The 22,678-nt window shown below is 39.2% G+C and overlaps 1 protein-coding gene across 9 annotated transcripts in view; it reads left to right on the top strand.

The window, feature by feature from the left end:
* The window catches only part of Slc17a5 (solute carrier family 17 member 5), a 76,814-nt gene that overhangs the window by 38,557 nt on the left and 15,579 nt on the right, over window positions 1-22,678 (top strand). For 5 of the 9 annotated variants that reach the window (XM_058578885.1, XM_058578884.1, XM_046443023.2 and 2 more), the window contains one exon: window positions 4,139-4,229. In XM_058578885.1, coding sequence (XP_058434868.1) covers window positions 4,139-4,229 — 91 coding nt within the window. Of the gene's footprint in view, window positions 1-4,138; window positions 4,230-6,039; window positions 6,305-8,664; window positions 8,686-15,370; window positions 22,659-22,678 lie in introns of those variants that run through there. The other 4 variants (XM_046443026.2, XM_058578886.1, XM_046443024.2 and 1 more) reach the window with 4 other exon arrangements.

The raw sequence follows: 22,678 nt of genomic DNA, 5'->3' as shown, positions 1-22,678 counted from the left end.
ATAAACAAATAAAATAAAGGTATTGTGTCCATCTACAACTAAAAAAAATATTTTTAAAAAAGGACTATATAAATGAATAAAACAACAAACTACTTTCAACCAAAATTTTATTTTATAATAACACCTATTCTTTCAAAAGAAATTGAAAGCTGTGATTAGACTTTGTATATGTCTAGGTAACCATTATGAAAAATAAATTAATAAATGCCATTTATGTGCTTAAGTACTTTTTTTTATATACCTTTGTTTTATTTATCTATTTTATGTGGTGCTGAGAATCAAACCCAGTGCCTCATATGTACTAGGCAAGCGTTCTACTATTGAGCTACAACCCCAACCCCTTAAGTAATTTTTTTAACCAAACTCCTCTATCACTTTGCCAGAATATCAAACCTAAATCTAATGAGTCCTCTAGCATCTACAGGCTACATCCCTCCAATGTGCCAAAACACAGGGGACATAAAAAAAATTATGTTAAATGAACTGGACGTGGTGTTGCACACCTATAATCCCAGTGACTCAGGAGGCTGAGGCAGGAGGATCACAAGTTCAAAGCCAGCCTCAGTAATTTATCGAGGCACTAAGCAACTCAGTGAGACCCTGTCTCTAAATTAAATACAAAAAAGGGCTGGGGATGTGGCTCAGTGGTTGAGTGCCTCTGAGTTCAATCCCCAATATCAAAATAAAAGGGGAGGGGATTATGTTAAATGACACTTCAGGGATGTAACCTATAAAATCCAAAATTTAGGAATATGTACAGGACAAACATCTCAGTATCTTCAATCAAAAAAAGACAGCAAGTCAGGAATGGTGCACAACAATAATCCCAGCTACTTGGGAGGCTAAGGCAGGAAGATCACAAGTTCAAGCCCAGAGCAAGACCCTGTCTCAAAATAAAAAATTAAAATGGTCTAGAAAAGTAGTTCAGTAGTATAGCACCCCTGGGTTCAATCCCAAGTACCAAAAGAGACAGAGGGTAATGACAGCAACTTTTAAAAATGAACTAGATGATACCCACAGATTGGTTTTGTTATTGTTGTTACTTGCAGTACTGAGGATTGAACTCCGGGTGCTCTGCCACTAAGCTACATCCCAGCCACCCTCCCCCCACCTTTTTTTTTTTTTTTCATACAAGGGATTGAACACAGGGGAACTTAACCACTGAGAAACATCCCCATCCCTTTTATATTTTTAATTTTGAGACAGGGTCTTCCTATGTCGCTTAGGGCCTTACTGAATTACTGAGGTTGTCATTGAATTTGCAAACCTCCTGCCTCAGCCTCCCAAGCCACTGGAATTATAGGCATGTACCACATTCAACTCCAGCCCCTTTTATTTTTATTTTGAGACAGGGTCTTCTAGTCATATAAAATTCCTGATCAGAAATTTGCACCCATGGAGCCCATTCCCAGGGGGAAGGGAGGACTACTCTGCATGGATCAAAGCTCCCACATTCAGTGTTGTCCGGGCCCCATGACTCTCTGCTGTAGGTCACATGCCACCATTCATTAGTAACATGTATTGAATAAGCACTTGCATTGTACTGGGCACTAGATATAATTAAGGGCAATAAAGCATGAGTTTGAAGTGAGACTGGAGTCAGAATCAGCAAACTCAAATTAGGACAATTACTTTAAAGCCATAAAGATATTGATATGACTGGTCAGTATGAGAAGTACCAAGCAAGGGGTTAGGATGGAAGGAGTGTGGATTTTAGGTAGCATATTTATAGTATGAGCAAAAATAGATAGCAGAGATGAATATGGCAGATATGATCTGAAGGTGTGATTGTGCAGTACTGGGGATAAGGCTGTATAGATGGGCCAGGGCCAGGTCATGGTAAATCCAGGCAAAAGACTGTAATCCTCTTTTTTTTTTTTTTTTTTTTTTTTGCCTTTTCTCTCTTTTGGACTGAGGATTGAACCCAGGGGTGCTCTACCACTGAGCCACATCCCCAGCCCTATTTTGTATTTTATTTAGAGACCGGGTCTCACTGAATTGCTCAGCACCTCACTTTTGCTGAGGCTGGCTTTGAACTCATGAGCCTCCTGCCTCAGCCTCCTGAGCCACTGCGATCACAGGCATGTGTCACCACACCTGGCCCGCAGTCTTCTTAAAGTAAATGTTAGACCATCCTTGTAGGTACCTGAGTAGAAGAGGAGTGACCTGACAAAATCATGACTATTCAAATTAAATTTTATACAATCTGAGAGGCTGATCAACTATATGTAAAATGCCCTTAAGAATGTTTATTCTCGGGCTGGGGATGTGGCTCAAGCGGTAGCACGCTCTCCTGGCATGCGTGCGGCCCGGGTTCGAGCCTCAGCACCACATACAAACAAAGATGTGTCCGCCGAAAACTAAAAATAAATATTAAAAAAAAAAAAATTCTCTCTCTCTCTGTTTAAAAAAAAAAGAATGTTTATTCTCTGAGGTTCTATTTCTTGATTAGGTGTTAGTGACATTGTTGTCTTTGCTTTGTGAAAATTCAGCAAACTGTACACTGGTGGCTTGTGTATTTTTTTCATATGTATGTTACATTGAAAAAGATTTCCTTGCCAGGTGCCATGCCACGTGCCTATAATTCCAGTGGCCTGGAAGGCTGAGGCAGGAGGATCACAAGTTCAAGGCCAGTCTCAGCAACTGTCTCAAAATAAAAAATAAAAAGGGCTGGGGATGTAGCTCAGTGGTAGAGCACCCCTGGTTTCAATCCCTAATACCAAAAAAACAAAAACAAAAAATTATTAGTACACCTAATAGGGTGTGAGAGTGCTCCATTGGGACTACTGGACATATTACATGTACATATCTGTGAACTCATAGATAATCAATCTATCAATACTTGCATGAGCTATCTGTCACATAGATATCTATCACATATCTTGCATGACAATCTATCACATACTTGCATGAGCTCACACCTTGTAGATCTAGGTTAGAAGTATTTAGGTTCCTAGCCCAGTGTGGTGGTGCATGCCTGCAATCCTAGTAGCTCAGGAGCCTGAGGCAGGAGGATTACAAGTTCTAGGCCAGTCTCAACAATTTATTTTTTTTTTTTTAGAGAGGGAGGGAGAGAGAGAGAATTTTAATATTTATTTTTTAGTATTTGGCGGACACAACATCTTTGTTTGTATGTGGTGCTGAGGATCGAACCCGGGCCGCACGCATGCCAGGCGAGCACGCTACCACTTGAGCCACATCCCCAGCCCCAGTCTCAACAATTTAGTGAGGTTCTAAGCAACTTAGCAAGACCTGTCTCAAAATTTAAAAATTAAAAGGACTGGGATTGTGCCCCAGTGGTATAACAACCTTGGGTTCAATCTTCAATCCCCAGTATCCCCCAAAAAAACTTTAGATTTCTGATAATCAGTCTAACAAGATTTCTTTATAGAAAATGATAAGTACTTCATTCTTCTTAAGATGGTACTTCCTGAAGATCTTGGCCATAATATACTTTTTTAGTTTACATACATTCCTTATATATTATAAATTGAAAAAATCAACAGGACATTACCATTTTTCAAATATAAGCAGAAATTCTTTAGATTTCTATCTAAGCCAGGTACACTGGCACATACATGTAATCGCAGCAATTTAGGGGGCTGAGGCAGAAGGATCACAAATTCAAGGCCAGTCTCAGCAACTTAGCAAGACCCTGTCTCAAAATAAAAAGGGTGGGGATTTGGCTCAGTGGTATAGTGCCCCTGGGTTCAATCCTCAGAACCAAAAAACGGCACCTGCTGATGCAGCTCCGTGGTGGAGAGCTGGCATAATATCAAATGAGACCCAGAGTTTAATCTCCAGTACCAAAAAAAAAAAAATAGTAATAATAAGCTAGACACACAAAACTTCCTATCTAGATACAGTGATGTATAGAAATCATATGTCAGCACTATTCTGCATCAGGATAAAAAGGATAATTTCACTGGTTGTATTCCTCTATGTAATGTTAGAATGTTAATTAACTATTGAAATGCAAGTTTTCCATCAGCTGAATATAAAATCCTAGTTTGGTAAATCATTGCTTTGAAACATAAAATTTCATAAGAAAGCAACCTGACAGTAGAATAGTAATCTATTGAAAAAACTGCTTCAATGTGTAACATAGTAATAAACCTCTATGAAAATGTGTCCCCAGGTATGCTGGTATCCTCCTAGGCATCACGAATACATTTGCCACTATTCCAGGAATGGTTGGGCCTGTCATTGCTAAAAGCCTGACCCCTGATGTAAGTAGACATTTTGCTTATAAACTGAAAAGATTTGGGAATTATGCATCTGTGTCAGAGTTGAGTATATTTTAATGGTAGAGTTCTGAATGTTTATTTATTTTCTTTGTGGTATTAGTGATTGAACTCAGGCCTCATGTGTTCTAAGCAGGTGTTTTACCACTGATCTACAGCTCCAGCTCTTGAATATGTATTCTTAAGAAATTATTTATGGCAACAAAATCTATAAGCCTTAATGGATGAGAAAGTATACATTTTTAAAGGATACTCTTTGGGTTTTAGAACAGTATAACTAAGTTAAATGATAATCCTGTGGTCAAAACCACAAAGTATTAAAAGCTGTAGTAGTTTACCATATAAGTAATTTACGTATAAAATAAAACAAATAAAAATTGGCAATGTAAAATAATTCAAAAAAGGGACCCATCAAGGTGAGTGAGGTGTCATGAAATAATGTGAGAATGAAGGAAGAACAGTTGAAATAGTCAACAATGTTTGAAGGGCCAAAAGACTTGGGAAGACCTGATAGGTGTCTTCACATATTTGAAGGACTAGATGGTGACTTATTCTCAGTAGTTCTACAAAGACAGATGGAGAGAAGTTATGGGAGACATTAGGAAATTTTTCTGTTCAAAGCTGTTACTTTATAAAATGTGCTGCCTTATGAGTGAGTCAGTAAGCCCTGAAGCAGTGGAACATTTACTCAAAAGGCATTTCTGGAGTGTTTATCAGCATGTTAGATATTGAAGATTCAAAGGCAAAATGACAAGCTTCTCCTACACTTCTGAAAAATTCACCATTTACAGATTATATGTAATTAGAGAGTTAAAGTGCAGTTTGACAGATGCTACAGAAAAAAAGATAGTGTGGCATGCTACTGCGAGAGAGAGCAGTGGGGAAGGAGCCCCTCAGGAGTAAGCCATGTGGGTGTTAAGGGTCTGACACATAGGCCTGGGCAAGGGCACCAAGTGCAGAGAGGCAAGGTGGGCCAGGGTTGGTTAGGTCTTAAAGCTGGAGGGCAGCATGAGGCCAGGTCAGTCAACAGAGCCTTTTGAAACATTACTCTTTCCAACTCTACTTTCTAAAGTTTAAACGTATCTCAAGCCAGGCACAGTGGCATATGCCTATAATCCCAGTATTTTGGGAATTCAAAGTCAGTCTCAGCAATTTAGCAAGGTGCTGAGCAACTCAGTGAGACCCTATCTCTACATAAAATATAAAAAAGGGCTGGCAGGCTGGGGTTGTGCTCAGAGGTAGAGCGCTCACCTAGCATGTGTGAGGCACCTAGCATGTGTGAGGCACTGGTTTTTTTTAAATATAACACGTATTTTTAAAATACACAAGTTATAATTGTACAGCTGAATCAATATTCAAAACATTAACATATCTGTGTAGCCATTCCCCAATCAATAAATAGATCATTGGTCCCTCAGCAAGGGAATTTTGCCTCTTTGATATTCCTGCCACTCCTCCCTCACCCCTTTCAAGAGGAACTATTCCTGACTTTTAACCATAAATTAGTTTTGTCTGATTTTTAGCTTTATATAAATGGAATCACTTCATATATACTCTGTCTTCTTTTGCTTAACACTTTGTGAGATGTATCCATATTGTAGCTCATTCATTCTCATTGCTATATAATATTTCATTGAACTTACACACCACAGTGCTACTGCTGGTGAACATTTGAGTTATTTCAAGCATATCTTTGATGAATAAAGTTGCTATCATAACAGTTTTGTGATACAACCTTTTTTATAAACTGGACACAAAATTTTTTCATTTCATTTTTTTCTTTTTTTCTCTATAGAACACTGTTAGAGAATGGCAAATTGTTTTTTGTATCGCTGCTGCTATTAATGTATTTGGTGCCATTTTCTTTGTACTATTGGCCAAAGGCGAAGTGCAGAAGTGGGCTGTCAGTGATTACCATGGACACAAAAACTGAAGAAAACAATAAATAATCCTCTTTCTATTAATGTACTTTTATTTATCATGTAACCTGAAAAGTGCCTTTGATATTTTAATGTGTAAGCATTCTATATATTAAAAAATGTACTTGTATTAAATTTTAAGGCTTGTAATCATGAAGTGTCACTAGTTGCCAGATTAGGAAAATTTGCTCTTTTTAATAACTAATAATATATATGCAGGACTTTAAACTTAAGGTTCAGACCCCTGGCTGCAAGTCAGGTGACATGAAATAGGAGAACTCTATTTATTGTTAAGGGCCGCATTTAAGGGAATGAAATGAAATGAACCCTCTTATACTGCTTATCAAACTAGATAATAACCTCAGGTTTTGGTAAACACCTGTTTTTGTTCACTTTTCTCATGAAAACTATTTGTTATTAGCTCTCTGTGACACTTAGTCTCAAACTTCAGCATCTCCATAGAGCTGCTAGCCACTGTATAATTAGGCCTGGCACCTAAATTGAGCAAAGCATGCCCAGGCAGCTGCCAAGCATTCCCTCTCTGGCATCAGGGACAGAGTGTCCAACATTTATCAGAAGCAGCACCCAAGTCCAGGGCCAATGCCAAAATCTTTGTATGGTGTTCTCTTTCTGGGGCTATTAATGTGTATATGAAGCCCTGAATAGACAAGAGCAGTAAGATCCACAATTATGGTCTTGATGCAGCCTCAAACTTTCCCTTCCCAGCACTTTGGACTATCTACTCTCATGGAATCTGGAAGAAAAAAAAAAATGAGATGCCCAATCTATCCCACAAATAATAGCATCCTTGACTAAAACGAATTTCATGTGAATCAGAGTATAAATTCTGAAATTATGGAATGCCGCAGTCTGGCTGGGCACAATCAGGAGCCACTTGTCAAAAGAAACTAACTTTATTTTTAGAACCACACACGCCAAACAAAATAGCCTCTCAGGAAAAACCCTCAGAGCCTCAACTGCCACCACCGGCTTTCCACAAGCCTCTCTCTCCCCCACAAGCTTCTCTCCACCTCCCACAATCCTCCTGCTCTTGAGGCCAATTGGCTGGGTCACGTGGGCGGAGCCAAAAAAGTCCCCCAATGAGCAGCTCCGTGGTCTGAAAGGGCAGGGAAACAGTCCAATGAGCATCACCGAAGAGGAGCCAATCAGCTAGATGTTGCTGGGGCCGAGGAGCCAATCAGCTAGATGTTGCTGGGGCTGCTGTGAGCCAATCATCAGCCAGCAGCTGGAAGTTTGCTGGCAGCTGGAAGTTTGCTGGGGCCCCTCAGGCTGTGGCTCTCAACATCTCCCCCTCTCTGTTTAAACAACAAGCATGTGGCTTAGGGACCGTGCCTGTTAGGCAGTCCAATTCAACATATGGTCCTTACCCGTCATCGGATGAACTGACCTCTAGGCGTCAGCCTCCTGTCTTAGGTTGGTACCACTGCAATTGGATCATACCCGTCACTGACTACCGGTCCAGCATACAGCCATACTTGTGGATAGGCCTTTGCACCTGTGGGGGGGTGAGGTTCTTTGCCTCACCTCTGTTGGCCCCCAAATTTTAGACCATCACTAGTAGAGGAGGATGCAAAATGCCATGACATTAAGCCAATTGAGGGCTCCTTTGAAAAATTGTACCACCGGTGACATCATCAGCAAAAATACCCCAACACTACCATAAGTCGCTGCACCAACAGATAGTTCACAATGCATACAGGTGAGCTCACAATGTGTCCAGGCAAGTTCTGCAAGCAGTTCAGTGATGGCTATTGTAGAAGCTGTAGATTGGTTTTATCTTTGACTTCACCAGCACTGGGATGAAGATAGGAATTCTGGCAATAATGGCTAAAGAAAAAATTATGTAACATTCCAGAAGGCACTAAAAGAAAACAATTTTCTTAACAATTTACATTGTCTTCACCGGCACTGGGATGAAGATAGGAATTCTGGCAATAATGGCTAAAGAAAAAATTATGTAACATTACAGAAGGCACTAAAAGAAAACAATTTTCTTAACAATTTACATTATCTTTAAGAGAATTATTAAATATAATGAAAAGGAAAGGTGAAAGTAAACAAACAGATCTGTTAACCTTCTTTTTTGTTTACATATTAAAACAATCCTCAACAGTTGTTTACCCAATTTAAATTAAACCATATAAATCACGTGAAAAAAAAATATTTGGATCCATTTTATCATGAGCGCTCATCATATATGATATATGGACATACGTACATTCAAACATATAACACAAAACACAAGTGTGCACACATAATATAATACATACAACACATAACATTATAGTAAAGGCCTTATAACTTTTTACAGGTGAAATCTCCATTGCAATGCTTAAAAACTCTATAGTCAAAAAATAGAACTGATCAGCAAAACATTAACCTAGGTCTGTATGAGCTCAAAAAACAAAATAGAACTTCATGATATGGCAAAGGGCAATAATAAAATAGATATTGAAAAAAGCATCCTGGTTCTGTTGCAGATGTAAGAATAGCCAAACTGGAGTTTTGGATATCAGTTGTTATGGATTTGAGCCAAATCATCTTCTTTTTGGTCTGTAGAAATCGCTTTAGTTAATCTTTCTGGAATCCAAATCGGCTGCTGTTCTCCCTGTGGAAACACACAAACAGACCCCCGACTCCAGACAATTACTGGGTCAGGACCTTTCCATTGTCCTGTTAGAATATCCTTCCAAAGTACCTTGGGCTTATGTACATTTTTTGGACACATATGCCTTTCCGCAGCACTAAGTCCTGATGAATCCAAATTTAAAAAGTTTAGAGTAAAAAGGGTTATTTTAAGTTTATCTTTGGGGAATATATACCCCTTCCCAATTCCTTCTTTTTGCTTTAATAAGTACATTTTAATAGTTTGATGAGCTCTTTCAACTATGCCTTGTCCCTGTGGATTGTATGGGATTCCTGTTATATGAGTAATGCCAAATGTTGAGCAAAATTGTTTAAAAGAGGTAGAAGTATAACCAGGGGCATTATCTGTTTTTAACTGTTTTGGAACACCCACAGTGGCAAAATTTTGTAAGCAATGAGCTATAACATCTTTAGTTTTTTCTCCAGCATGAAGGGAGCCCATCAAAAATCCAGAAGAAGTATCAACTGTAACATGCAAATATTTTAATTTTCCAAATTCTGGCAAGTGTGTGACGTCCATCTGCCAAATATGGTTAGGTATCAATCCTCTAGGATTGACTCCAAGATTAACTTGTGGTAAAAAGGTCACACAATTTTGACATTGTTTTATTATTTGTCTAGCTTGTTCCTTAGTTATTTTAAAACGCTTTTGTAAAGTATTAGCATTGACATGGAACTTTTTATGAAAATTTATAGCTTCTTCTAGTGTAGAGAAAATATGTATGTCATGTGTAGTTTTATCTGCTAAATCATTGCCCAAACTAAGGGCGCCAGGCAATCCTGTATGTGCCCTGATATGTCCTATAAAGAATGGATCTTGGGGCTGGGATGTGGCTCAAGCGGTAGCGCGCTCGCCTGGCATGCGTGCGGCCCGGGTTCGATCCTCAGCACCACATACAAACAAAGATGTTGTGTCTGCCAAATACTAAAAAATAAATATTGAAAAAAATTCTCTCTCTCTCTACCTCTATCTCTCTCACTCTCTCTTAAAAAAAAAAAAAAAAAAAAAAAAAAAAAAAAAGAATGGATCTTTTCTGTCCCAGATTAGACTTTGTATAGTGGAAAGCAAAGAGAAAACAGTAGAAGAAGGGGAAATCCTACCAGCATCTTCAAGAGATACTATAGCATTAACTACATACTGACTATCAGAAAATAAATTAAATACAGAATCTTTAAACATCACAAAAGCTTGTAAAACTGCATTAAGCTCTACCTTTTGAGCTGATTGTTTGGGTACTAAAAATGTAAAAGTTTGATCAGGGGTAACTACTGCTGCTGTACCATTATTTGACCCATCAGTGAATATATTTGGAGCATTCATGATAGGTGTTTTTCTTGTCATTTTTGGAAAAATTACAGGATGCAATGACCAAAAAGACAATAAAGGATTAGATGGTAAGTGGTTATCAAATGAAACATTAGATTTGCACATGATTATTGCCCAAGTATTTAACTCATTAGCTAACTCATCAATTTGATTCATAGTATATGGAGTAATAATTTTATTGGGAGAAATTCCAAACACTCCCTTTGCTGCTTTTATTCCTTTGAGTATTAATTGTCCTACAGCCTCAGGATACCTAGTAAGAATAGTGTTAGGAGAATAAGATAAATGTATCCATAATAATGGACCTTCTTGCCAAAATACTCCTGTAGGAATATTTTTTGTTGGTAGTACAATAAATAATAAAGGCAAACTTATATCAATTCTATCCAAATGCATATTTTCCATATATGTTTCAATGATTTTTAATGCCTTTCTTGCTTCAGGCGTTAACATTCGGGGTGAATTTGGATCTGATGGACCTTTTAGGATATCAAATAAAGGTCCCAACTCTCCTGTTGGTATACCTAAATAAGGCCTTATCCAATTTATGTCTCCTAATAACTTTTGAAAGTCATTAAGTGATTTGAGTTGATCTACTCGTATTTGAATTTTTGGTGGACGGACCATGGTTGAGGATAATAGAACTCCTAAATAATTAATTGGAAAATTTAATTGTACTTTATCTATTGCTATCTCTAGATTATAATTTTTTAATAAGTTTGTAAGTGTGGCATAACATTCTAGCAATGTGTTTTTATCTTTGTGTGCTAATAATACATCATCCATATAGTGAAATATTTGTAGTTCAGGATTTTGATTTCTAAGTGGCTGGATTACTTTGTTAACATAAATTTGACACATAGTTGGGCTGTTAGCCATCCCTTGAGGGAGTACTTTCCATTCATATCTCTGATCAGGACCTTCATGATTCAGTGCAGGGATAGTAAATGCAAAACGTGGACTATCCTCAGGATGAATTGGAATTGAAAAAAAACAATCTTTAATATCTATAACTAAAACATACCAGGTTTTTGGCAAAGCAGACAACTGAGGAATCCCTGATTGAGCAGGTCCCATAATAACCATCTCATTATTAATGGCTCTTAAATCTTGCAATAATCTCCATTTACCAGATTTCTTTTTGATGACAAAAATGGGAGTATTATGGGGAGATACAGAAGGTTGTATATGTCCTTCTGCTAATTGTTGTTTGACCAGGTCATGGGCTGCTTGTATCTTTTCTTTAGTCAGGGGCCACTGAGGAACCCATACTGGTCTTTCTGATTTCCAAGTAATTTTTATTGTCTCAGTGGCCCTTTCTGAAAATCCAACCCATGTCTGTCTGTTCCTTGATCTATTTGTATTGGTGCTGCTATACCTTGTTCTTGTTTTTCTAATCTTTTTCCTTTCCTAAAACCTTGTCTAGTCATAATAGTGGGTGCATTTTGGTTGATGTTATTTGTTAATGTCAAACCTAATTGATCTAGGACATCTCGTCCCCATAAATTTACGGGAAGATGATCCAATACATATGGCTGTATAGTTCCTTCACATCCTTCAGGATCCTTCCAATCTAATACCATTGCACTTCTATGGGGATTAGTCGCCACTCCTAGGCCTCGAAGCGTTTGAGTGGCTTGTTGTAATGGCCAATGTTTTGGCCATTCTTGACGAGAGATGATGCTAAGGTCTGCACCTGTATCCAGTAGCCCATTAAATTCATGTCCTTGAATATTTAGTTTTAGCATGGGGCGAGAATCTAAATTTAAAGAAAGCATAGCCCAATCTACACCTGTGGAGCCTAATCCCTTGGAACCTCTTTCTACAGTACGACTGGAAAATTTATCATGTAGGCTGGGTATTATTAGTAACTGTGCTATTCTATCTCCTGGTGAAATTACTGATATACCCTTTGGAGAACTGGCTATAATTTTTATTTCACCTTCATAATCGGGATCAATTACCCCAGGACTTATCATAAGTCCTTTTAGAGTAGAAGAGCTGCGTCCCAATAATAAGCCTACTGTTCCTTTGGGAAGAGGTCCTTTCACCCCTGTGGGAATGATTTGAACTCCCATCTCTGGAGTTAGTACTGCTCTGGCGGAGGCGCAGATGTCCAACCCTGCGCTCCCTCTGGTTTGTCTGATGAGGGATCTGATGGACAATGTGTCCTGGGCACTACCCTGATGGGGTTGCTGGGTTCCTCCAGTGCTCCGTATATTTGTGGTTTTGGGCCCCGGAGCATTGGGCCCCCCTGTCCATTTTTTGGCAATGGAGCCCGATGCCTTTCTCCACGATATCGTGGATAAACACCTGGTCCTTGTTCGTTTTTTGATAATGGAGTACCCTCTATGGTGGTTTGAGAACGGCATTCATTAGCCCAATGTCTCCCTCTACGGCATCGTGGGCAAATACCTGGTATTCTACTCCTTTGATACCTAGTTTTGTTAAACCCTCCTCCAATGGGGCAATTCCTTTTAAAATGTCCTGTTTGTTCACAATTGTAGCATGTTCTTGGCCTGGCATCTAAAGCCTGTTTTACTGCAGCTGCCACAATTTGCCCTTGTTCATTAATGTCTCTGGCATCTAAAGCCTATTTTACTGCAGCTGCCACGACTTGCTCTTGTTCATTAATGTCTCTACATAATTTAATATATGTGTTTAAATCTTCATGTTTCCATGGTCTAATGATATCTCTGCACCAACGATTCGCTTGCTCATAAGCCAGGTGTTTTAGTAATGGCATTGCTTGTTCTGTATTCCCAAAAACTCTGGTAGCTGTTTGAATAAGCCTATCTACAAATTCAGCATAAGGTTCATTAGCTCCTTGTATTACCTTAGATAATTGACCTTGTAAACCTCCATGTCCTTGTAAAGTCTTCCATGCCTTAATTGCATCTGCAGCAATTTGTGCGTATACGCCAGGATCATATGCAATTTGTTGCTGCTGATCCTCATAAGGTCCCTTTCCTAACAACATATCTAGATTTCTCTGAGGATAACCAGCTGCTGCATTTCGCCTAGCCGTCTCCTTGCAAAATTCCTCATTGGCAACCTTCCATAACAGGTATTGTCCTCCATTTAGCACAGCTTTACACATATTAGCCCAATCTGCTGGCGTCATGTTCAAGTTGTTAATGGATTCGACCATGCTTACAGTGAAGGGTGCTTGAGGACCATAGGTTGTTACAGCCTCTTTTAGCTGCTTCACTGTTTTGAAATTTAAAACTTGGTAAAATCGCTGCCCTCCTGCCTCAAATACAGGGCATGTTAATATTTGAGACCTTGTCTCAGGATCCCAACTATCAACTGCGGGGGTTGGGGGCCTCCCAGCATATGGAGGTGGCGCTGTTGGTTGGACACTTACGCCCTCTGGTGATAGAAAGGTGTTAGTAGCAGTCTCCTGTAGAGGTGGTGCTGTTGGTTGGACACTTACACCCTCTGGTGATAGAAAGGTGTTAGTAGCAGTCTCCTGTTGTAACTTTCCCCCTGATGGCTTTTTCTGTTTTACACTTTCTTTCTCTGTCTGACTAGCTTGAGAGGCCTTCTCTTTTACTTGAATCTTTTCCTCTGTCTGACTAACTTGAGAGACCTTCTCTTTTACTTGAATCATTATGTCTTCTCCTTCCTCTACCATTGTCTGAACTGAAGGCTTTGGACTAAGCAAACAAGATACGAATGTCCACAATGGCAATGTGCCAACTGGCAGAGTCCCTGGGCTTTTCTTTTCTATTCTTTTTAAATCTTCACCATGATGGTTCCATTGTGATATATTCAACAACTCCTCCTTAAAAAGCCATGGGCTACATTTTTGTATTGTATCAACGTATGCCCTGACTGCTCTTGATTTTACTGGGATGCCTCCTTCCTCTAACAATTTACTTAACACTCTTTCAGTTTGTTTTTTACTAATTTCTGATCCCATATTTCTACTATAGTACAACCCAACAAGATGACGCCAAACAAAACCGAGACAGAATGAAATAAAAAGGGAACAACAAAAAGTCATTATAGCCTTTCTATCCTCCTGACATGTGCATCCGTCCTTTCTCCCTATCTGTTCCTCAGACGTAAATAGTTTTTCCTCAGATGTGAGCGGTTTTTCTTCCGTCTCACTCATCTCCAGGGACAGGCAACTTAAAACAAAAGTGAAGCAAAATAAAAGAGGAATCTTAAAATGGCTACCCATCCTCTCGCCCTGCCCTCAGGGGCGAGCAGTTTCACTTACCCTCAGTCGCTCCCCGTACGGGCCACCAAATGCCGCAGTCTGGCTGGGCACAATCAGGAGCCACTTGTCAAAAGAAACTAACTTTATTTTTAGAACCACACACGCCAAACAAAATAGCCTCTCAGGAAAAACCCTCAGAGCCTCAACTGCCACCACCGGCTTTCCGCAAGCCTCTGTCTCCCCCACAAGCTTCTCTCCACCTCCCACAATCCTCCTGCTCTTGAGGCCGATTGGCTGGGTCACGTGGGCGGAGCCAAAAAAGTCCCCCAATGAGCAGCTCCGTGGTCTGAAAGGGCAGGGAAACAGTCCAATGAGCATCACCGCAGAGGAGCCAATCAGCTAGACGTTGCTGGGGCCGAGGAGCCAATCAGCTAGATGTTGCTGGGGCTGCTGTGAGCCAATCATCAGCCGGCAGCTGGAAGTTTGCTGGGGCCCCTCAGGCTGTGGCTCTCAACAATGGTTTTTTTAACTACATTAAAATAAGACAAAAAAATTTAAATCTCTTTTTCTTCAGCTGGCTTCATGTAAGCTTCTGGTTAGTTTAAAGTGACTTTTAGAGTTGGGAATATAGCTCAGTGGTAGAGTGCTTGCCTAGCATTCATAAGACCCTGGGTTTAATCTCCAGCACCATAAAAATAAATAAGTGAAAGTGGCTTTTTAAAGACCACAGGGCCTGTGGCCCATGGAATCATCTGTACTGTTTGTTCCTGAAATCTTATTTTTCCTGATTCATCTATTGTGGTTATTGAGCATACTTTGAGGGCATTTATATTTAAAATTTGGTTTATGTTTTGTTTATGATTACCTGTAATGTTTTAACTGAAAATGTTTAATATAAGATGATGTGAATATATTTATGTAAATTAATTTTTAATGTGTAAATATAAATTAAGTTGCTATGGTGATTTTTTTTTAATAAATCATCAAAATAAACCTTTTTGATTTTTCAATCTGACAGTTCCATGGTATTTTCTCATGTCCACAGTGACTATTTTTATATCTTCTCTGTATTCTCCTGAAGCAATCCATCTACTTCAAAATGCATCTCTACCACCACCAAACTGAGGAAACAGACCATCAAAGTGATACAGCATTGGAAATCTTTATTACCATCCATCTTCCCTTCATAGTTCTAAAAGGGTCCACCCTGTTTTTTATTTATTTTTTTTAGTTTATTTATTATTACTATTATTAGTGTGTGTGTGTGTGTGTGTGTGTGTGTGTGTGTGTGTGGTGCTGGGGATTGAACCAGGGCTTTGTGCATGTGAGGAAAGCACTCTACCAACTGAGCTATATTCCCAGCCTCGCACTCTGCTTTTTAAAGTACATAAGGACATCACTGATTCTGTCTCCTCCTACCTCCTCTAAGAACTTGCTTCAGTAATTCTTCTAATTTGCTTCTTCCATCTGTTTCTCTGACCCTTTCCCTTCTGTCTCAAAGATATGCAAGTCTTCTCTAGCCTTTAAACAAGTATACAAAAATCTCCCAGGGACATAAAAAGCATATATATCCATAATCTCTCTAGAATAATACTCAAGAAACTGGAATTAGTGGTTACCTCTGGGGTGAGAAAACAGGCCACCAGGAATAAGAAGGGGAATTAATTTTTACTTTACCAAATGTAGCAGTATAATCTATTCAAATACATTATTTTAAAGCAAAACACCACCAGGCATAATGGCGCATACCTATAATCCTGGCAATTCTGGGAGACTGAGGCAGGAGGATAGCAAATTCAAGGCCAGCCTGAGCAACTTAGGGAGACCTTGTCTCAAAAAATAAAAAGGAGGCTGATTTCAGTGGCACATGCCTGTAATCCTAGCAGCAGGAAGCTGAGGCAGGAGGATCAAAAGTTCAAAGCCAGCCTTAGCAATGTAGTGAGGCTCTGTCCCAAAATAAATAAATAGATAAAAAAGGAAGGAAAGGAGAGAGGGAGGGAGGGAGAGAGGGAGGAAGAAAGGAAGGAAGGAAAGAAGGAAGGAGTGGGAATGTGACTCGTGGTTAAGCGCTTCTGTTTTAAATCCCCAATACTGAAAAAAAAGGGGGGGGGGGCTAGGTACATAGCTCAGTTGTATAGGGGTCTGGGTTCAATCCCCAGTCCCACCAAATAAATAATAAATAAAATTACCTTTTGCTCAAACTGCTGTATAATACCACCAGGTTTTCAGCTGCCTACTAGACATCCCCAACTGGCTATCCCTTTTGCAACTGAGACTATTTAAGTTCAACCTCACTCCCCTCCCCTCCTCAAATAAAACCAGCTATATCTGCCACCTTCCTTATTCCTGTTAAGATTTCCCCAGTCATGTAGGCTTGCACCTGGAATCATGTTTTGTTCTTTCCTGGTCTCCCATCCCCAACCACACATCTAATCAACTGCCTATCTTTTTTTTCAATAACAGTTTTTTTATGTCTATAGAATTTTTTTTTTAATCCTTCTGCTAGCTCCTAAAAAATAGAGGCTTGTAGCTTTTGTTTCCCCCTGGAGTATAAAAGATAAATGGTCCCAGTGCCATGCATGGTGGTACACACCTGCAGTACCAGCAACTCCAAAGGCCGAGGCAGAAGGATCCCAAGTTCAAGGTCTTAATCAACTTAGCAAAACCCTGTCTTAAAATAAAAAGGGCTTGGAATGTGGTTCAAGAGTTCATCCTTTGGTCCTAGAAGGTTGCTCTTCAATCCCACCTCCTTCATGACCCCGATTTTTCCCACCCTCCCTGATGGAGAAACAATCTCTTCCTTTGATCCATTAAAACACTATATTATTTATTTATTTGGGGTTCTTTAGGTTTGGCTCAAGGATTGAAGCTCAGTTATGAGGAAGAGATAAATTATTCATTTAACAAATATTAAGTATTTCCTCTTTTTTCTAATTAATAATGATACCAGTAGGCCATTGATATGCCATTGCTTTCCCTTCCTGGGTCTCAGTCTGGTTCCTGATCACCTTTCTCCTTCTTTCTCATACTTACGAACACATGTCTGTGTCTTGTTAGATTCTTCGCAAACATTTTTTTTTTTTTAATATCAGAGATTGAACATGGGGGCACTTCCACTGAGCCACATCCCCAGCCATTTTTATTTATTTTGAGACAGGGTTTTTCTAAGTTGCTTAGGGCCTCACTTAGTTGTTGAGGCTGGCTTTGAACTGGGGATCCTTCTGCCTCAGCATCCCTCCTGAGCCTCTGGGATTACAGGCATGTGCCACTGAACCCAGCTCCTTCACAAGCATCTTAAGGGCAAGCTCCATTTGATTCTCACACAGTGGCCTCCCTCACAACATGTGCTTAGTCAGTTTTAGGTGTTCAATAAACATTTTGTAAGGAACTCTTTAAATGAACTATAAATTAAAAGTTTTCATTTCACATTGTTTTTTCTTTTTTCTTTTTTTGATACTGGGGATTGAACCCAGAGGTACTTTACCACTGTGATAGATACCCAAACTTTTTTTTTTTTTTTTTTTTTTTGGTACCAGGGATAGAACTCAGGGGCACTCAACCGCTGGACCACATTCCCAGCCATATTTTGTATTTTATTTAGAGATAGGGTCCACTGAGTTGCTTAGCTCCTCCCCATTGCTGAGGCTGGCTTTGAACTCACAATCCTCCTGTCTCAAGCTCCTGAGCTGCTGAGATTACAGGTGCACCACCACACCCAGCCCCTTTTTATTTTTTATTTGGATATAGGGCCTTCACAATTTATGAGGCCTGAGGCAGGAGGATCCCAAGTTAAGCAATTTAGCAAAACTTTGTCTCAAAAAAGAAAGGGGAAGAGAGAGTTGGGAATGCAGGTCAGTGGTAAAGTACCCCTGGGTTCAATCCCAGTACGAAAAGGGTGAGGTGGGGCTGGGATAAATGTGACCTTAACTTTTTTTTTTTCAAGTTGGAGACAGACACAATACCTTTATTATATTTTTATATGGTGCTGAAGATCAAACCCAATGCCCCAAATGTGCTAGGCAGGTGTTTTACCACTGAGGCACAACCCCAGCCTGCAACCTTAACTCTTATCAAGAAGAAATGATGCCTTATAGTGAACATATGTAAACCTCAAAATAAGTTATAAGGGCCCTGGGGTTGTGACTTAGCAGTAGAGCGCTCACCTAGCACATGCAAGGCACTGGGCTCGATCTTTAGTACCACATAAAAATAAATACAATAAAGGTATAAAAAATTGCAAAAAAAATAAGTTATAAGAAGCAATTATTTGTAAATGACTTCGAAAGTATTTGAGAATAGCTAAATTCTGTATAGGCAAAACACTTCTTCCACTTACTTAAATATTTATTAAGCATTCACTAGGTGCCAGGTATTGTTCTTTACACAGGGATAAGGTAGTGGTGGGGTAGGGGGATACCCCTTTTCTCATAGGGTTCACATTCTTATTTATCAAACCTTTTTCTGCTTCATAAGTTCCAGCCTTTAAAAACTTCCATGCAAAACTTCACCCAACAATCAAATCCTGTGGGAATGAGTGTGCCAACTGACCTTGAAAATCAGGTTTATAAAAGAGATGGTGGTGGCACACGCCTGTAATCCCAGCAGCTTGGGAGGCTGAGGCAAGAGGATGGCAAGTTCAAAGCCAGCCTCAGCAAAAATGAGGCACTAAGCAACTCAGTGAGACCCTGTCACTAAATAAAATACAAAATTGGGCTGGGGATGTGGCTCAGTGATCTCAAGTGCCCCTGAGTTCAATTCCTGGAACAAAAAAAAAAAATTAAGACAAATGCTAAAATCAGTCACTATAATGTCATTCTTACTTCAGCATTTGTTTCATTTTTCAAGAAAGCAGAGAATTTTGCTTGAATTTGAGTTTGGTTCCTGTTGCAAAGTGGATTGTTTAGCCTCCTCTCTAAGGGTGGCACATTACTGTTCAAAATAAAATTGCCCCAAACAGAAATATTTATGTAGTATTTAAGTTTGAAGACAGGAAGAGCACCAGGAAATGGCCTGGTTCCTCTCAGTAAAAGCATTTTACTGCCTCAGATAAATAGACATGGGTAAATATGTAATTTCTATTTTTTTTAATTAATTTTCTTGTAGAAATATAAATTAAGATAGATTACAAAATCTTTTCAGATGCCTCTGCTTTTTAGAGCAACCATAGTAGAAAAGCCAACCATAAAAGTTCTTACTGATAAAGGATAATAGAGAAAATTGTTTCCAGGAGTTCTGCAACAGAAAGCTGAGTCTAAGCAAAACTGAAAAAGAAAAAGGAAAAGAAAGAAAGAAAGAAAGGTAATGAATTTTCTGTCCTTTCTTCTCATGTGCCTTCAGGAGGAAGAACACTAGTAATTTTCCAGAGTGCCTGTTTACTTTCACTTTATCTTGATGTTGGGGGAGGAGGAAACAGAAGTTCCTAGTCACTGCCAGTCCTGTGCTGATAATGGAGTAGCCATTATTGCCCTACTGAGCTGAAAAAGCGCTTGAACTCTCTCTCCCCGCCAGCCACATCTTCAGCCAAAATAGTCTAGACTTTCATGGGGGCAAGGGGAGATATAGATACAGATATATAGGTATTATTAAATATACATATACACACATATACAGCATGAAATCTTTTTCTTAAGCACTCTTGCTGGCTGAACAACTGAAATACGCTCGTATTTTCAACTGTGCCGTCACCTCTCAGGATCAACTGTGCATATTGGTCCCAGTCTTCTTTCAGCATACCACAAATAGCTCCTTGTTGTAAGCATTTTATAGTTTCCCTCCACAGTCTGAAACTTCAGCTTTCCACAGCAATCTGGTTGAGATTGAAAGCAATGTGGGAAGGGTAAATAGTCTGGTCTTTTTAATGCTCAAGGACTGTTTTGTGTGAAGTATTGTGATGCTGTTAGAGTCTGTATATTGTATAAATCACCCATACAATACCTACTATAATGCACTTGGTTTTTTAACGTTAAAAAAAATTTCAGCTGGGCACGGTGGCACACACCTGTAATCCCAGGTATTTGGGAGGCTGAGGCAGGAGGATCACAAATCGGAGGCCAATCTGGACAATTTATTGAGACACTGTCTCAAAATAAAAACAAAAATGTCTAGAGATAGAGCTAAGTGATCAAGCACCCCTAAGTTCAATCACCAGTACAAAAAAAAAAGAAAAAGAAAAAGAAATAGATGGCAATAGTGCTGTTCAGTGATACAAGGTTTATCTTGGGACATACCCAAATCCTGCTTGACCATCAGAGAAGCAAGCATATGCTAACAGCATTTGTATACCACTCTCACATACATTACCTCTGTTTTTTCTGGGCAGCTTCCTCAGACTATTTAGAGTGGGACTATTGTCCCACTCTAAAATGGAGTCTATGGATGCTGATGAGTAAGTAAGCTTCTCTCAGGGAAGGCAGTCTTGGGCTATGTTACATTAACTCTTCAGAGTCCTAGTTCCTCTACTCCAAATCTGAGGAGAATATGAACGAAGAAGGTAGAATGGATTGTACCAGGACTATCTGAGATGATCAAGTGAGTAAAAATTAAAGTAGATGAGGATATAGTGAACAGATATATTCAAAATTGAATGTAGTAGCATCTTGTGGTATAATAAACAATTGAATACAACAGATGTAGTGGCACCTACCTGTAGCCCCAGCTACTTGGGAGGTTGAGGGAAAAGGAACAGTTGAGCCTAGGAGTTCAAAACCAGTCTGGGAAACATACTGAGATAACGATAACATCTCAAAAAAAATAAAAATAAAAACTGCAGCCAGGCGTGATGGCCCACACCTGTAATCCCAGTGACTCAGGAAGCTGAGACTGTCTGAAAATAAGAAATAAAAAGAACCTGGGGTATATCCCAGTGTAAAGTGCCCTGGCTTCAATCCCCAGTACAAAACAAAAGAAAAAGAAAGCCCAGTGCATAGTGGTATGTCCCTGTAATTCTAGCTACCTGGGAGACTGAGTCAGGAGGATCACAAATTTGAGAACCTGTCACAAATTTTTTTTTTTCGTACCAGGGATTGAACCCAGGGACACTTCACCACTGAGCGACATACCCAGCTTCCTTGTTAATTTTTTTTTTTTTTTTAATGAGACAGGGTCTCGCAATCCACCTGCCTCAGCCTCCTGAGTTGCTGGGATTACAGGAGGGTGCCATCATGCCCAGCATAAAATAACAATTTTATTATGATGATAAAAATGCCTTTCAGTGGGGCTGAGGTTGTAGCTCAATGGTACACCGCTTGCCTAGCACATGTGAGGCACTGGGTGCCATCCTCAGCACCAAATAAAAATAAATGAATAAGGGCTGGGGTTGTGGCTCAGTGGTAGAGTGTTTGCCTCACATGTTCGAGGCACTGGGTTCAATTTTCAGCATTGCATATAAATAAATGAGTAAAATAAAGGGCCATCAAATGAATGAATAAAATAAAGGCATTTTGTCCACCTACCACTAAAAAAAAAGCAGTTCAGTGGTAGAGCACTTGCCTAACACTGAGAGGCCTTCAGTTCAATCCTCCATACCACAATATAAAGAAAAAAAGTAAATTTGACACCATTAAGTGTTAGCAAAGGATGTATCGAAATATAAATTATTTTCCACCAGAGAAGTGGGGAGGATTATAAACTGGTAAATCCATTCGGAAACCAAAAGGGATTATGCCTCTTGGCCCTATATATATGCCACACAACTGAATTTATGTTCCAGAATAATTCTTGCTCAAGTCCATAAAAGAACATATGTACCACACTGTTTATTGTGACACAGCTGGAGGCAACCCAGGTGTTTATCATTAGGGTAATAAAAGTTAAATGTAATGGATGTTTATTAAGGAATGACATAATATAGTAATAATGTACAGAAACCTCAAGAAGTATTTAGCAAGAAGATTTATAGTTAACACTACTTCCAAAAACTAACCAAAAATACAAAAAAAAAAAGTGGTGTTTTTCCAAGGATACTTCAGAATTTAGAGCATAATAAACACAATAGAGTGGGTAGTAATGCAGGGGAGGAGAATGAGTAGAGATGAGGGATGAAGGAGGGAAGTAAAAATAAAGACTGTGGGCTTGCACTGAACATAAGGCTCTATAAAGAGAAGGCTATGAGATAAAAATAATTTTTAAGTCAGTACTCTAAGTATGTTAAAATTGGTCATGGAGAAAATATTTTCTAATTTTTTACTCTTCTGTATTTAAAAAAAAATTTAGGCCAGGGTTGTAGCTCAGTGGTAGGGCGCTTGCCTCGCATGCGTGAGACCCGGGGTTCCATCCTCAGCACCACATAAAAAATTAAAAAATAAACAAATAAAGATATTTTTTAAAAATTATAAGGAATGTGCATTCTTTTAGT

Source organism: Marmota monax, unplaced genomic scaffold (assembly GCF_021218885.2).
Source record: "Marmota monax isolate L192 unplaced genomic scaffold, Marmota_monax_Labrador192_F-V1.1 WCK01_AAM20220418_F8-fsc00091, whole genome shotgun sequence".
Lineage (NCBI taxonomy): Eukaryota > Metazoa > Chordata > Mammalia > Rodentia > Sciuridae > Marmota > Marmota monax.
Note: the sequence above shows the minus strand (reverse complement) of the source record. Positions and strands in the feature narration are given on the sequence as shown.